The sequence below is a fragment of the Aulostomus chinensis genome, chromosome 22 (assembly GCF_037954235.1).
Source record: "Aulostomus chinensis isolate RoL2024-O1b breed Wild chromosome 22, RoL_Achi_v1.0, whole genome shotgun sequence".
Lineage (NCBI taxonomy): Eukaryota > Metazoa > Chordata > Actinopteri > Syngnathiformes > Aulostomidae > Aulostomus > Aulostomus chinensis.
Genome location: NC_141341.1, coordinates 13,054,672 through 13,070,142, shown reverse-complemented (window position 1 = coordinate 13,070,142; position 15,471 = coordinate 13,054,672). Strand labels below are relative to the sequence as shown.

General features: G+C 42.2%; 1 protein-coding gene and 1 pseudogene across 6 annotated transcripts; one reads left to right on the top strand and one right to left on the bottom strand.

The window, feature by feature from the left end:
- Nucleotides 1–1,151: 1,151 nt before the first annotated feature.
- LOC147240853 (forkhead box protein H1-like) lies at nt 1,152–2,772 on the bottom strand (annotated as a pseudogene).
- A 4,885-nt stretch (nt 2,773–7,657) lies between these two features.
- mbpa (myelin basic protein a) lies at nt 7,658–14,510 on the top strand. 6 transcript variants are annotated; one of them, XM_086193742.1, is made up of 8 exons: nt 7,658–7,902; nt 9,292–9,384; nt 10,122–10,148; nt 10,953–10,973; nt 11,403–11,461; nt 12,257–12,340; nt 12,450–12,470; nt 13,353–14,510. In XM_086193742.1, exons 1-8 carry the CDS (start codon nt 7,783–7,785, stop codon nt 13,513–13,515), a joined length of 588 nt encoding a protein of 195 aa, XP_086049868.1. In that variant the 5' UTR covers nt 7,658–7,782; the 3' UTR covers nt 13,516–14,510. The 6 variants fall into 6 exon arrangements, with proteins under 6 accessions (XP_086049868.1, XP_086049869.1, XP_086049871.1 ...); XM_086193743.1 differs by lacking the exon at nt 12,450–12,470; XM_086193747.1 differs by lacking the exon at nt 11,403–11,461 and having other exon boundaries at nt 7,659–7,902; nt 13,353–13,478.
- The last annotated feature ends 961 nt before the right edge of the window (nt 14,511–15,471 follow it).

Genomic DNA, 15,471 nt, shown 5'->3' with positions numbered 1-15,471 from the left:
GTAAATTAACAGGATTAATGGATACAATAGAAAAACAATGTTGCATGTTATGATATATTTTCTGAATTTAGTGAAATAATTTAAATGCACAATGCAGTGTCTCTTCATGGTATGAGTACATAAATCTTTCTATATTCTGCGGAAATGCTGGCAAATTATTCTGCAAAATCGTCTTTTTTTCTCTAAAATGATCAAAAAGCTTTTTTAAATTCATTTCTTCATTTCTATTTTGTCATTCAAAAACCAAGTTGATGAGGCCTTATCTTATCTTATCTTGTCATTCCCTTGTTCTCTCAGTAGGTGGCGGTAATTACCTGAAAAGCTGATCTAGTAGCTACGGAAGCCGCGACGGCTCAGGAAGCAAATGACTGCTGCGTAGCGCTGTGTCGCTGTTATTTTCCCAATGACAGACATATGAAACCTCCCTGAAACCACGTAACGCTCGCATTAAAAGTGTCAAACATTCGTTTTTATGGTGTTTACATCCAATGAAAAAATTCAACTGGAATGTGGCCTTTTTGGTGGGTTTTTCTCTGGTTGGCTAGTCGGTCACTCACTGGTGTAAACGTTTGCAACTTTTCTCTTCGTGAATCTCGCTTCATTGGGATTTCATGGAGGGACATTTTGCGTGAACTGCTATTATTAACTATATAGGCTCACCAACTGCCGTTTAAATTTTAACAAACAAATGAAGAAGTAATTGATTTGCTACAACCTTTTGAAAACATTACAAACTCAGAGAGACGACGCATGGCAAAAAAAAAAAAACCCACTATAAATTCAAAGATTTCATAAAGTAACGTTCTGTGATATATCTGAATCATGAAATGACAACACTGAAATAAACACATCAACATGTACTGTCGCTTACCACCATCTGTTTGCATGTAAACAAATTACACATTAAGACGAAGTTATTTGATTATTCATGGTGAACCTCTCACTTTAGAGGTTCTTTTCCAAACTGATATCCTAACTTCTGCATTTTATGAGCACAATATAATTGCCAGGTTGCTGTTTGGTGTCTTTTTTGAAGACTAAACTCAACAGAAACATCTTTTACAAGTCCTAATGATTTATTGACCCACACTGACGCTTCTGCTGGACCAGATTTAACCATCGTATCTTGAATGAGAGGCTTGAACAGAGGGTCAACCCTGGTTCTCCACCCTCCAGGTTCCGGTCCTGGTCCTTTTCTCTTTATGCTTCATCTTGGACAGGTGATAAGGCATTTGAAAGATATCTGGTGTCACTCCTGACACCAACCTCATAACATACATATAGCCTACGCAAGTGTTTCTTGAAGCTGGAACACAAAGCCAAAGTGGGGGGGGGGGGGGGGGGCTGGAGCCTATCCAGCCACGCAGGTACAGGGAGAACATGCAGACTCCACACAGAAATATCCCGTGATGGAGCCGGGACTGAAAACCAGAACCTTCTTGCTGTGGGGCGACAGTGCGGACCACTGCACCACTGCACCACCAGATGAAAATACAATTTGGGTTATTAATTAGGCATCATTATCAGGTTATTATTCGTCCAGTAACTGTATGACTTATTCAAGCCATCGTTACTGATCTGCTTGTGTTAAGATTGATTTTGCACTCAATCAGGAAAATGTTTTTTTTTCTGAAATTTTATCGAAAACAAAAGTGCTCCAAGATGTCACACAAACACACATCGCCAGGAGGGATGAGGAGCATCGTAGGGTAAACATGGTGAAACATGGAGGTACAATGACTCTTCTATAGACGGGGAACCAGGCATCCTCAGTGTTTACAGACATCCTCCCGATGGTCTCAACAGGCAGTCTGTGGTGTGTGCTGCCCTCTGTTGAGCAGACGGGGGAACTGGCAGCTGAAACGTGGGGCAGCAGCTTCTCAGTGTCCCACATGAAGCGTCTCTGCTCCGCTCTGGGTGGAGGAGAGTCCCGAGCAGAGGGGCTGTCTCTCCTCAGGAGAGATTGGATGGAGAAAGGACTGTTGAACTTCACCTCATAACTGATCTGAACATCCCTGCAGGCTGCAGGTTCACAAGTGCAGGTCAGAGCAGTTCCCAGATGATGTGCTCGGTATCTCTGTCTCCAGTGTACAGGTCAACTCAGGGAGGAACTCCACGAGTCCCAGTGACGACACGCCATCTTTGGAGTGATCTGACTGAGGTCCAGTTTCCAGTCGTTCCTCTTACTACCCACTGAATCAGGGACTCGCAGAATCTGGAAATACACATAGGATCGTAAATGCCTTTGTGTTCACAACCATTATCTGAAACATAACTGTAGTCAGCACTTACTTTGATAAAACATTTGTTGGTTGACAAGCACACTCTTACGTTGTTCTCAAAAGATTTACGGTCTTCAGAAACCAGCAGCTCCAGCTTGTCCATCAACTACACAACATTACATTAAAAGAAATTAGCGTTTCTAATTCAACTGGCAAATACGCCACCAGGAGCATGACTTCCCCCTTTCTTACCTGAGTAAAGGGGCGCATTTTATTGGGAGCATCTTGGAGGACGATGGCGATCTTAGCCAGGTAGGTGGTGCTCCTCCTGAGCAGGCCTCCAGCTCCAGACATCCCAGTATGTTCTTCATCTTGTCGGTTAAGAGTATAGTGGAGAGCGGAGGACGTGGGTTGGTGGTTATGTGATCTGCAGGTTAATGGAGACCTCTTGATAAAGAGATGAGTCGTTACTGTTGGAGGTGGAGTCAACGATCACTAGTTGTCCGTTTCCAAACGTCCATCAGATTCTGAATGCTCAGAGGGTTGCAAATGTTCCCTAAACGGTAAAAAAAAAGAAGGGTTCAAATGGAATCGACATAATTCCCTTCTGAATATCAGATTGAATTATCAAATTTTATATGATTTTACTGCTTAAGATACACATTTTTTGGTGGGTTGGTGGCAGAGAGAACAGGTAGCGAACATTTTCTGCTTTTTCAGTTGATTTTGGTGCAAATCATCTTCAAAACTCGATTCCTCTCTCTTTTTGCTCCGTTCAAGGTTGTTTTTTTTTTTTTCATATTAACAAGCATATTTTGAAAATCAATAATAAAAAAAAGAAAGAGGGACAGCCAGAAGGATTCTTTATGCCTCTGAAAGTTAGATAGAAACTCTGCATCTGGTTGAAGGCTTGAATTCTGGCCTTGGACGCTGAACTTCCTTTGTTGTTCTCTCTCAATCATGTTACATGACAGCGCTGAGCCTCTGAGGTCAAAAGCCTTTGTGCAGTGGTGTCTCCGGGCGTCACCCTGCCTAACCTCTTCATATCCTCTCCAGTGGCTGTGGCCTATAGATGACAGCATGGCTAATGTCTGATGTCACCACCCTGTCGACTCTACAGCCAAGAAAACTCCACGCTTCCTGCTTTCAATGAAACAACGGCTGATTGTGTCACGCCTTACATCTTCTATTTGATCAATTCGGAGCAGTTGGAGTCTTGGTCGCTGTCTCAGTGCACTGGAGCTTCTGATCTGATAAAATATTCAGTTGTCTAAACTGAAGCTGCAACTGGTTTTGTGCATGATGCTTTTTAAGAATGATTGAACCAACAAAATTACAGGAAATACTAAAACAGTCTCAAGGGTTGTTTTAGTACCAAAACAAAAGTACAAAACGGTCTTCAAAAAAATGAAAGTGATTGCAATTTTCAAAGAAAAAGCGGCACATTGGCTGTTTGTGACCTCGTGTGACCTTAAAATGTTGCATGAAAAATCAATTTAAGGATTTTCAAACAAATATTCACCTATTGATTAATTGATTGAAACTAACCCATCGTGTGTGTGTGTGTGTGTGTGTGTGTGTGAGAGAGAGAGAGAGAGAGAGAGAGAGAGAGAGAGATTATAACATGTTTTCCATGTCACAATGCAGATTTTAAGTCAAGTTTTCATTGTCACAGAATATCTCAGTTCTTTGAATTAAGAGTTTGTTCCGTTTGGCTGGTAAACAGCTCATTGTAAATGTCATGGCGGTGGAAAGCCAGTGATTCCATCAACGTTTGGCAGCACCGTGGGGCCGGAGGATAATGCTCTCACTTGTTCACGTCTTAACAATAACGTGTTCTCTTGCTCCAAACTGGGGATCAGAGGACATTTTTGAGCTGTAAATAGCATGAACTGCAAAAAGAGACGAATGGCTTGGGAGGTGGAGTCTTGTTTTAACGTAAATATTCAGCTTCATGTTATTCATGAGGTTAAATCTCAGTCTTTGCATCCTCCTTTAAGGACTCCAAATGCATGATAATGTTCCATAATGATCCTTCCATTTGTGAGCACACATGTCCCCCGCTTGGAGTGTGACCTTTTACCCTCAAGCAGACAAGAACCAGAATGATGACCGTCACTCTGAAAAATCACAGATTGTGTGTGCAATGCAACAGTGTGATGCAATATGTTGTTTTATGCGATGTAGTTTAATTCTCTGCAATTTGCTGCCAGTGTGGTTGTTTCGTATCGTCTTACATCATAACACACCATTATGTGTCCTTATGTGCGTAAGATTATATTGTATCACACTGTAACACACAATTCTGTATCGTGTGGCATTGTATCATCTCACATTGTATCGTAATGTCTCACATCACATCGCAACATGTTGAATCATGGTAACACGGCTGTGTAACCTGTTGTTGTGTTGTATCTTAGCGTGTCCACACACACTGTGTCCTATGGTATTGTAACACACTGCTCCCTTTTGTTTCGTATTGGAATGTATCATGCTCAGAACCTCGTAATGAAGCTCCCAAACTCCACTGTCCCTAGAGGTGTTTTCACACACACGCACGCACGCACACACACACGCACGCACGCACGCACACACGCACGCACGCACGCACGCACGCACGCATGCACACACACACACACACACACACACTCATGCTGATAGGCCCCTCAAAACACAGCCAAACGTAGACTGTCATAGTTCAACTGCTAATTTTATAATATTTGTGGCAATATTTTCATCTTTAGGAAGAATTAAGACCTTTTACTAATTTTTAAAAACCAGAAACCCCCCCCCCCCCCCTTCCTTCTTCAGGTCTAGGAACCCCAGCAGAATAGCGTGGTATCTGACATGTGCAGTTAACTGGTTAGTGTCACTCTCATCTGGTCAGTTTTTGCCTGAGTGAAGGAACATGAAGGATCTCTTTCTTCTAGATATTCAGCCTGCCTCTCGGGGTGGGTGGGTGTCTTGGTCTAGATTGACATTCTTGCTGGGGTTCAAAGATGTCTCCCGTGTTTGTGTCCCACAGCTCTCTTCCATGGTCGCTATTGTTTCTCCTGCGCTCTCCCTCTACCCTCCAGCACCAGAAACAAATCCAAGACTCTTCTGGACATGAGGACACAAGCAGCATGGTCAGCCCACTCGCTGCATTCCTGCACCCTACCTCTGGTAGGCCCGTGGGTGCTGCACTGAGGCCCGGCCCCTCGGGACCAACAGAAGAAGCTCTGTGCACATGACGAGCATGTCTATCCTCATTTACTCTGTTTATCCAGGAAACTGGATGGCCCTGTTGGTTCCATAGACTCCAGTGTTTGGAAGCACATGTTGACCCACATGTGAACGATTCCTCAGTGGAGGAGTTCAAATCAAGGCCTCGGGTTTTGCTTCTTATATGACATTTTCTCTGTGCCACTGAGCCGAATCAAAGATGAATGAGCTGGAGCTGCCACAGATGGCCAACATCGAGAGTAGTGGACTCAATTTGTAATGCAGATATTTCAAGTTGTCTTGATTAAACTGAGTCAAGCCATTCAGAGGCGACGCTATTGTAGTTAAATGTGAATTATTTTCAAACGTGTTAAAGTGCGACGCGTCCTACTTCCACCCCCCCCACTCATTTTAGGTTTTTGTTGTAATTTTGTTTTGGTATTATCTTGGTCAATGTACCCTTTTCCCCCCTTCAATTAAAGGTGTTTTTAAAAAGTGTAATGCGTAATCTAGTTTTGCAAATTTCAAAAGCAAGAGATATAATTTCTTCCGCGCATTTTATCATTATATTCTTGAGGAAGCAGAAAAAGATCTGAATATTTCAATCATGTCTGAGGTATTTTAATCATTTCAGTCATTTTAAAACTTGATTTAGACAATTCAATGATAAAAAAAAAAAGTATTTTGAAAACCATCTACCTAAATGTATGGGGTTTGAATCACCCTCAAATATTTTTCTCCTCAATTTGCAGTGACAAGGATGGAAAATAAAAATATGTTTGAGAACTACGTTCCAACTCTATCAAACAAAAATAAAAATAAACATGTCAGTGATTGCACACAGCTTCTAGAAATTTCCAATCAAATAAGATCGATGATTATATATTTATAATCTTTCTTTAGTGGTTGATTTATACGATTAAAAATTCAGGTGTAAAGCTTAAAAATTAAAAATCAAATTTCACTTTTTACTGCTACATTTGCTCGAACCTGAATAGGGATTGAACTTCAAACTCTTAGCTTTAAAATAGTTTTCCGAAAGCTTTGTTGCACTTCCTAAATGACGAGAATGTTTTTAATTAATAATAATAATAATGACAATAAATGCTTAGGGGTAAATTAAATGATACTATCACTTATAAAAGACAGCTAAAACCTTTATATCCGTACTGAAGAAAAGGTTCCCCGCGTGTTTACTGTTAATTGAGTCACTTTGTCAGCTTCACATTCTTCCAAACACATCGGCAGCTAAAATCGCTGCTGCTGTCGCTCGTTTCCATCAAAAGCTCTGAAATGTGTTCAGAAAGCGGACGGACCTGTCAACACACTTCTCCAGCGTGACGGAATTTTTCTCCACATCACAACTTTCTGACTTGAGAAAAGACGCAGTCAAAACAAACAGGCATCTGTTCTGTAAAATATTAATATTCTGATGCTGCTTGGGAGTTTTCTCACACAACAAAACCCTGAAACAGATCCTGCTTTGTCCACCACTAGCTGCTCCCGCTACAACACATCCAAAGAAGTAATAATAATAGTAATAATAATAATAATAATAATAATAATAATAATAATAATGATTCTGAACATCAAACTTCACAATGTTCAGTGTTGCAACCAGCAGCTGATCTCAGTTGCATTGACATTTAATGGTATTATGGTTGTTAACTATGTAACATTATGGTAAAACAACTCCTGACATATTTGGAATTCTCTCCAAAATGCAACTTTTCACAGACATAAACTCGCTACAGCAGCTGCAGCTGTTTGAATGTCTTTTGTCTCGTGTTAAAGCAACAAATGCCAACATGCAGAGTCACCGTGAGTTGGACTGATATTCGGTTCGTGGTCACACCTTGAGATTTCTGTCGCACTTGGAGCTTCTGCCCCCGGGTGCTGATCGGGGTGACTGTACAACCTTCTCAAACACAATTCCTCGGGGGGATGGATGAGGCTGATTCAACAATGGCCCCACAGTGCTGCAGGTCACTTTGCATCAGGGTGTGAGTTCACACTCATAGATAACCCTTGTTGTCCCCGCGGCCGGGGTGAGCCAGATGGGGAGAGGAACAATCAGCGGGCCCATGCAGAGGACGGCAGTGACTGATACAGCCACTGTTGCTCCAAAGAATGCCTGGAACCAAGCCAGACCCATTGACCTCACCGCCCCCCCACACCTGTCCCTCCCCACGTCCCATGGTGCCCTGGGACTTGGGGGACGACACCTTCAAAGACGGCCCCTGAACGTCAGAGAGGCCGCAAACAATCCTGGAGAGCAGCAGAGCTGGGTGTTGACATTGTGGGCTTTGGACTAGATAGCAAGAGGTCAACCCCACCCAGCGTGAGCGGCGGCTGCATGGCTACGGCGAGCACCTCAGGGCAGGGCACCTTCGGGCTTGGGAGGAAGAAGAAGAACCCTGGTCTAATGGATTCAATTAGCAAGTTGTTTGGAGGGGACAAAAAGAAAAGGAGCAAGGTGAGCACCAATGAAGGAGGTCACGTTTTTCCCATCGAACTTCCCTTTTCCCTAAAATGTCACCTTAAAGTTTCAGTTTGGTTCTAAATGAGTGGAACATTGTGCAACAGTTTTAAGAGGGAAGAACTGGCTTGACTGAAACTGGTGACATTTGTAAGAACCTCAAATCAAGAACACCTCCAAGTCGTTACCTGATCTTTTGAGGTATCATTTATTATGAGGGCTTTTTTAAACATTTTGAGCCGTTGAATTTGTCAGACTACTGTTTACATTTTCTGCTTACATGACAAAAAAAGAGAATCTTCTCTGTGTAACTCCTTTTTTGTTGACGGAGACCTTTAAAACTTCCCCAGTCAGAATCTTCCATCTTCTGTTGCTTTTTAAGATTTAACCCAGTTGATCAACAGCTTGTTGCACCTGGATTAATTTGTCAAATAACAAGCTTAGTAACAGCTAGAATTCATGCCTCCCGCAGATCTTGAGTTTCCTGAAATTTCTGAACAAAATATTAAAATCCGACCCAAGTTCATCCGGTGTGCCGCTTTGCTCCGCCTGTGCCGGATCGCCAGAGGTATTCTGAGTTTGTCAGGTCCAAAGATTTGACAGTTGATGAGTTCAGTTGCTTAGGAAAGAAAAGCCGAAGCTGAATAGAAACACGCTTCCACTACAGGGCAGCTGACTGAGGTTGTAGGGAAGCTCTGAGCCCTGACAGGAGGAGCGATAACAACCCTCAAGGATGTTACATGTTAGATTCTTACCTCCTGCACTTCTCAGTGTTCAGAAATGTGAGGTCTCACTTGCGTACGTCCACGGACAGAAGACTTGATTGGGTTACATCACATGCTGTGTCCTTTCTATATCTTTTTAAACTTTAATTGGTTTAATTAAGAGATTTTCCAATGCGAACCATGATTTGAGTTTTTCATGTGCATGTTTCACAGGTTTGTTGACATGCAGTCGTACGAGTAATCCTCAGAAGTGTCAGAACATATATTTAAGGGATAGTTCCCCTAGCAATGAAAAGTCAGTCATTATCTGTTGATCCTCGTGCTGGTGGAAAGTATTTTAGTCCACAAAACGCTGCTGTAGCTTCACAGGAAAAGGCATGGACGTCATCTCCCAAACAGACCAACTTTTAAAGGTACAAAACTACATAAGAAACTATGAAATTCCTCCACGCTGTTCGTCGGAAGTAATCCAGGTGTCCTGAAGCCTCGACATTACTGCCACCATCTTTGTAGCCTCCCTGCTCACTGTAGCCTGAAGCTACCAGCCATGACGTGGCGCCAGCAGTGTTTGGATCCAGTTTTTTTTTTTTCAAAGCAACTTATGACTGAGATTTACCGCAACATGTAATCACAGAGTTTTTGACCTTTCTCGATCTTTCAGGGGTCATTCCGGGGTCACCTCTCCACCTCACCCCAGCAATCTGCTCGACGCCGGACCAATGAAAATGCTGTGGTTCATTTCTTCAGGAGCATTGTAAGTTGTGATACTTCTACAGAACGTATCATCATACATTACATGCTTTTTTTTTTTTAATCGTCACGGGTTGCACGCGTGGGAAAGAAAATCAGGACGATAAATGCTTGAATCTTAAATTGTCAGTATTTTACACTCATAACGTCAAACCAATGTGTACATGAGGCACCAAGGGCCTCGTCCCTTAATGCCCTGCTTGAGGTGTCTTGCTTGGACTCCGCCCATGCTTGAACTTCTGGGTCTCAACAATAAAGACTATTGTGACACCTTTGTTAGGACAGAATTAGTCCACAGACAAATTCAGACATTAAATTACACAACAGCTGATAGAAAAATGAGAATTGTAACAAGTTGGGGATTTTCTCAATATCAGAACAAGCTGATGATGCTTTGATGAAGCAGTTGAGACAACGCGGAGAATTTAAACGTCTGTTGGTGTCTTTTTATCTTCTTCCTGCGACCGCCACAACATAATTTTCTGTCTAGCAGCGTAATCTCTCTCTCTCGCCTTCATTTGAGGTTGAAAAGTGTGTGTTTTCTTGATCGTACAATCTGCATCAGACTAATACGAGCTGGCACACCCACGTTGAAACAAAATCTCTCTGTTAGTTAATTGGAAACCAAACCAAGCGAGCACACAACCTTCCGTGCGTCTAATTAGGCTTTCAAAGTGGGTCGACAAGAAGGACAAGTTCATATTTACATGTGTTTTCTCACTCACTGTAATCACTCTGCAGGTTTCCTCTCCTCGTCCTAAATCCAGGGTGAGTCTCTATCTCACTTTTTTCCTCCTTCAATCACTTTCTTGCTCATTCCAGACATGGAGCAGAAGGGTTGATCGGTTCTTATTCATGCTTTTATCTTCATTATAAATATTCTCCATTGTTTTGTTGTTGTTGTTTTTTTCCAAATCTGCATTTTTATTGCATTCTGGTTTTGAGGATGTTGTTGCATTTTCCCTCCAAATTCAAAGAGGTGTTCATCTTTAACCCTCATAAGAATCCATGCTCCTTTTAGCAGCTCATGCTAACATAAGCATGCTAACATCAGCATGCTAACATCAGCATGCTAACATCCTTCCATTCACAATGCTGATGTTAAGCAGCTAGGTTAGCATGTTAGCCATTTGCTGTATTCCAGGCGAAACCAATGAAAATGTCATTATTGTAGCAGGTTTTTTTAAAGGACAAACAATGAAAATGGAGTTTTTGACCCAATGATGTCACAAGATGAAAGGTCAAGAGATTGCCTCATCAACGATGTCTGACATACTTGAGGCTAAACGTTCACATAACCTCTATAATGAGGGTCAAAAATCCTTTGGGCTTTGAGCCTTTTCTCTTCTGAATCTCTGTTTGGATTGTTTGACCTTTTCTTGATACCAAATGGGTCACAAACCCCGGAAGACTGGAGCCACATGGTCACTATCACGCAGGGCTGGTGTGATGATATATGGTGCTAATCTCTTCATCTCTGGAGAGTCATGTCTTCCACTGGACTACTGAGGAGGATGCAGGTGCCACCATCGTCTCTCACTCTGTCTCATCACCTTTCTTTTTCATGTCCAGTGGAGAGAAGTCTTGGGCTTGGTACGTCACACAGTCTTACCTTTTCAAACCGGCCAAAAGCCCCACTGCTGACTTCACCGCTGTGTGTGTGTGTGTGTGTGTGTGTGTGTGTGTGTGTGTGTGTGTGTGTGTGTGTGTGTGTGTGTGTGTGTGTGTGTGAGTGATATGGTGATATCGAAATGTGTCTGCAAAGACCTCCCACCCAGTTTGTCCCGTCTGCAGCCCACCGGTTAGCTAACCTTCATGCTTGAGTCTCCTTCTCACTTTCTGTGTCACTGGTTTCCACATTGGAGAGACATTTTCTTCCATTCCTGAGGCAACAAAACACACATTTACTTCTTGACAGTAAATTCATGATTGATTAGCTGAACAAGTCTCAATTATTCACCAGTGAAACCAGCAAGTGTTGGCTTATTGGTAAATATATTACATTTCTTTGCTTCAATCCAGAGCGACTCTCTGCTTCTGGATGACTTTGAAACTGCTCAACTATTTATGAACCACAACCGGTAAAAATTTTCTCTTAGGACCTTGACCTGCATCTCCATCCTCCTCCTCTTCCTCTTCTCTTGCACATATCTGTAACACCTCTATCCCGCTGTGGCAGAGATGACTCACCCATCTGTTTTGGCTGCCTGCCTCCTTTGAATCCGCTCCTCTGTCCGGCTACATTTGTGTTTTGACAGTGATACACACCCTCCTCCTCCTCCTCCACCGTGTCACCGTGGACGCCGTCCTCCTTGTCATCCATTTTCTTTCTTCTAAAGGTTGCCGTGGTCTTGAATTCTTTCATGTCGCCACTTTACATGTTGTGTTTCACAATAACAGATCAAACAACAGAGATGGCCGTTCCTTCCACGCCACAGTGTTGCTGTTGCAGAGAAACCACATAGCTGCTCTTTTCTTCTCATGCGGTCAAACTGATATGAGGGCTATTTCTAAGTTATGTCTCTAGGGAAATTTAGCTTGTAGTAAAACACAATAAAAGTTCATGAAAACAGAGACTCAGAAGTTTAATCCCAATGTAATTATAGATGGCTGATGTGGGAGCAAAATGTTCAAAAACTACTGGAAATATGTGACCTTTCTGGTATTCCGAAACATGTAAAGTTATGTAGGTATGTGATTTTTGTCCAGCAACAGCAATAATTGTGCCCTCTATAACAAAACATTGAAGCAGTTGTTGTCATCCTGTTGAAGTCGATTAAAGGTCTGGTTAAAGGTTACATAATGACGAAGCAGCAAACACAGTTTCAGGTCCTGCTTCCGGGTCTCACCTGAGCTTACGCAGCATCTTTTTCTAGGCCTCGTCGCAGCGTGCCGAGAGCACAAAGTCACCGGTCCGACGACGCAGAGACCAAAGCACACTGTCCAGAATCTTCAACCTGGTGAGCCCATCAAACCATCGCTTCCCTCATGTCCCTCAATATCTGATTGTTTAATCTGTAAAAGCCTCATGAACACTTTCCAATCTGTGTGTTTGCCCAAATGCGACAGTGATTCTCTCATCAGAAATCAGTGAGTAAAAATACAAATAAAATAGATGATTCCTCATGTTCCATCAGCATTCAATCACCATAATCAACTAACAGCATTTTTGGCACCACTAAGGGCAAATATTACTTTTACTCTTTTTTTTTTTTTAATCTCTGCCAAGGAAGTCACATTTCAGGTGGCGTCTGTTTGTCTTTCAGCAGGAATAAGCAAATACTACGAGGCAGCACCAAACATGGTGGAGGGGTGTAGTGTGGGCCAAGGATGAACTCGTTAAAGTTTTGGCCTGAGTAGTCATAGCTCCCCCTAGTGGCAAGAGGAAATGATTTTTATTTTTATTGCTTTTACATGCGTGGATATATTCCTTCTCATGGGTTGACCACATTCACCTTAAATCTGGTCAGAGACATGCTAACATGTGACACGGTGATGAGGTTTGATACCTCATCATAAAACAGGAAACTCTTTGAACTGGACTCCATATGTTCAGATCTTTAAACGCGTTTGGAGAAGGTCCCGGCCTGAGGACAGCTACAAGATGAGATAAAGTCATAGCACCACCTGGTGGTTACAGGAAGTGAGGGTGATGTAACCACCAGGTGGGGCGATGACAGTCAGTGTGTTCTCTAGTGCCTCCTAGTGGACGTAGGAAGTAATATTAGCACAAATAAGTTCACCTTGGCGGAGGTACGTGCTCTCTGAGTGCTTTATATTTAACAGTGTTTAATTCCATTGTGTTGATTCTGTTGAAGGTTTATTTTCTCTCGGGATGATCTCCTCGAATCCTTCTAAATGTGAATTACTAGACAATCACATCTTTCATCAATTCTCAGCTCAGTTGTCATTGAAAACCAAAATGACTCTATGAGAATAAGACATTTCTTTCATCCTCCTTCTTCTTTCCAGGGAGAACCCAAGTCCCGTCCACCCCCTAAACGCTGGAGCACCATCTTCTAAGCTCTCCGTCGAGGACCAAACCACAGATCCACCGCAGATGGGACAAGAGGAAGGGGGAGGAGCAGATCTGCATGCAGCCGACTCACAGCCTCAAGAAACGTTAACTCACTAACAGGCCTTGTGTGTCTTTAGACGGTGACACAACAGTGGCACAGTGTATAATCCACTCTCCAGGGATGTCGGTGGTTTGCTTTTAATCCCACCTCTGGGGATATCTGTTGCTGTTGAGGTCTTTAAAAGGTTTGGTCGTGCTTTTCTTACTGTAAAATCTTTTTACTCCATTTTGGTCTGAAGGTGCTACTGTCTTCCGTCTGCTGTCTGAGGTTTGTTCTTCGCAGATGTTTTTTTTTTTTTTTTTAAATTTGTCTCCTGTAGTCTGCATTTTGTACACGAGTGACGCTTTGTGTATCCCGTTGCTTTCTAAAATCTCACACCATTGTTTTTGTTTCCTGTGAGACATCTAGATGGAGAGTGGTTCTGTTTGGGGTGCCTAAGAGTGAAACGTATGCCACAAAAAAATGCACTATGGGTAATATTCTAGTACTGTTTTATGTAACTCTTTTATATCACTGTGCCTCAGTGTATTTAATAAACATGTACAGTATGGCGCTCTCTAAATCGATCAAGCGAAAAGAAAAAAATACCCTTTCTAAATGCACTGAAAATCCTTCTAAAAAAACAACGTAGTTTCTTATACAGCTGTTGCATGTAGCTTTTGTTTTTGGTAATTTATCTGTTTCGCATCTTAAATAAAATATGAAGTTTTAAGGGTGTTTTATGAAGAAATGAAGCAGGTTTTTGTCACTGATGGTCAGATCGTAAGTGGTTCAAAGGCAGAAGCAGTAAGATGTAGCAGGAAGTACGTACACACACACACACACACTTTTTCAGTTTTATTGTCTTAGTAATACATGATCTTGCCATTCTCCTTTTATATGACCTTTGTGTGTTCACTTTGGTCAAAAACATGGTGACAGTGTTCAGGTTGCTGATGTGTGGTCCTACAGGAACTGATACTTAGACAACGAAGTGTTGTGTAGCCTCTTAATGTAAAGGTCTGTTTTTAATGCGCAGCCTAACTGGAAATAAACTTCTTTAGTCCTCTTCTCTGATGTTCTTGTCTTATTAATGCTTTTCCCCCTTAATTTTAGATGTTATTTTTTAATTATATGGGAATCAAACATTAAAATATCGAAACCTTCAGGTTTTTGAAATTTTCGGTGTCCTTGAAACTGGCAAAACAACACCGAATGACTGCAGCATTCTTTATTTCTATGTACGTAGAAGGGATATAAACAAGATGCGTGGTGAAGCAGCAGCAAGAAGCTCGGAAAAAAAAAAACGCTGTATTGAACCCTGATGGACACATAATGACAGAATATCTTCAGCTTCAAGGTGAACTAGCAGCTGAATACGTGAAGAGCAGAGGAATAAAGAATCCATTGAATCTGCCCCCGTCTCATCCCACGATGCATCACTGAAAAGACTCCCACGTGTTCTTGAATATCTTCTGGAGGCCGATCATCCAACTACCTCAACGATCCCAATGCAATTCAAACTAAATTGACATGGCAAACAAAAACAGAATGTAAAAAAATAAAAAAAAATAAAACCTTCTTTCAAGGACTCAGTTACACTCAGAAGCTCTGATATGATGACATCCAGCGAGGCTGTGCATGCACTGATTTGTCTGAGTCAAAAAAAGTTGTGTATGGATTTTGGTGATATGAGGTAGGGTGATAGAACTTAAGTTCAATCGATGGGATTTTGGAACTGACGAGGAACCGTGTCTGATCAAATATCTGGAGGATTTTTTTGATGAAGGATGGTCCAGAGGTTCGCACTGTCGCCTCACAGCAAGAAGGTTCGGGGTTCAAGCCCCAGCTCAGGCACGGGATCTTTCTGTGTGGAGTCTCCATGTTCTCCCTGTTCCTGTGTGGAGTCTCCATGTTCTCCCTGTTCCTGTGTGGAGTCTCCATGTTCTCCCTGTGCCTGCATGGGTTCTCTCCAGAGGGGACGAGGCTGATTGATACTCTAAATTGACTGTAGGTGTGACTGTGAGTGTGAA

Coding starts and splice junctions, on each gene's coding strand:
- mbpa (XM_086193742.1), top strand. CDS start 7,783: ATGGCTACGGCGAGCACCTCAGGGCAGGGCACCTTCGGGCTTGGGAGG. Junction 9,385..10,121: donor TTCATTTCTTCAGGAGCATT/GTAAGTTGTGAT, acceptor ATCACTCTGCAG/GTTTCCTCTCCTCGTCCTAA. Junction 10,974..11,402: donor GGAGAGAAGTCTTGGGCTTG/GTACGTCACACA, acceptor GCTTCAATCCAG/AGCGACTCTCTGCTTCTGGA.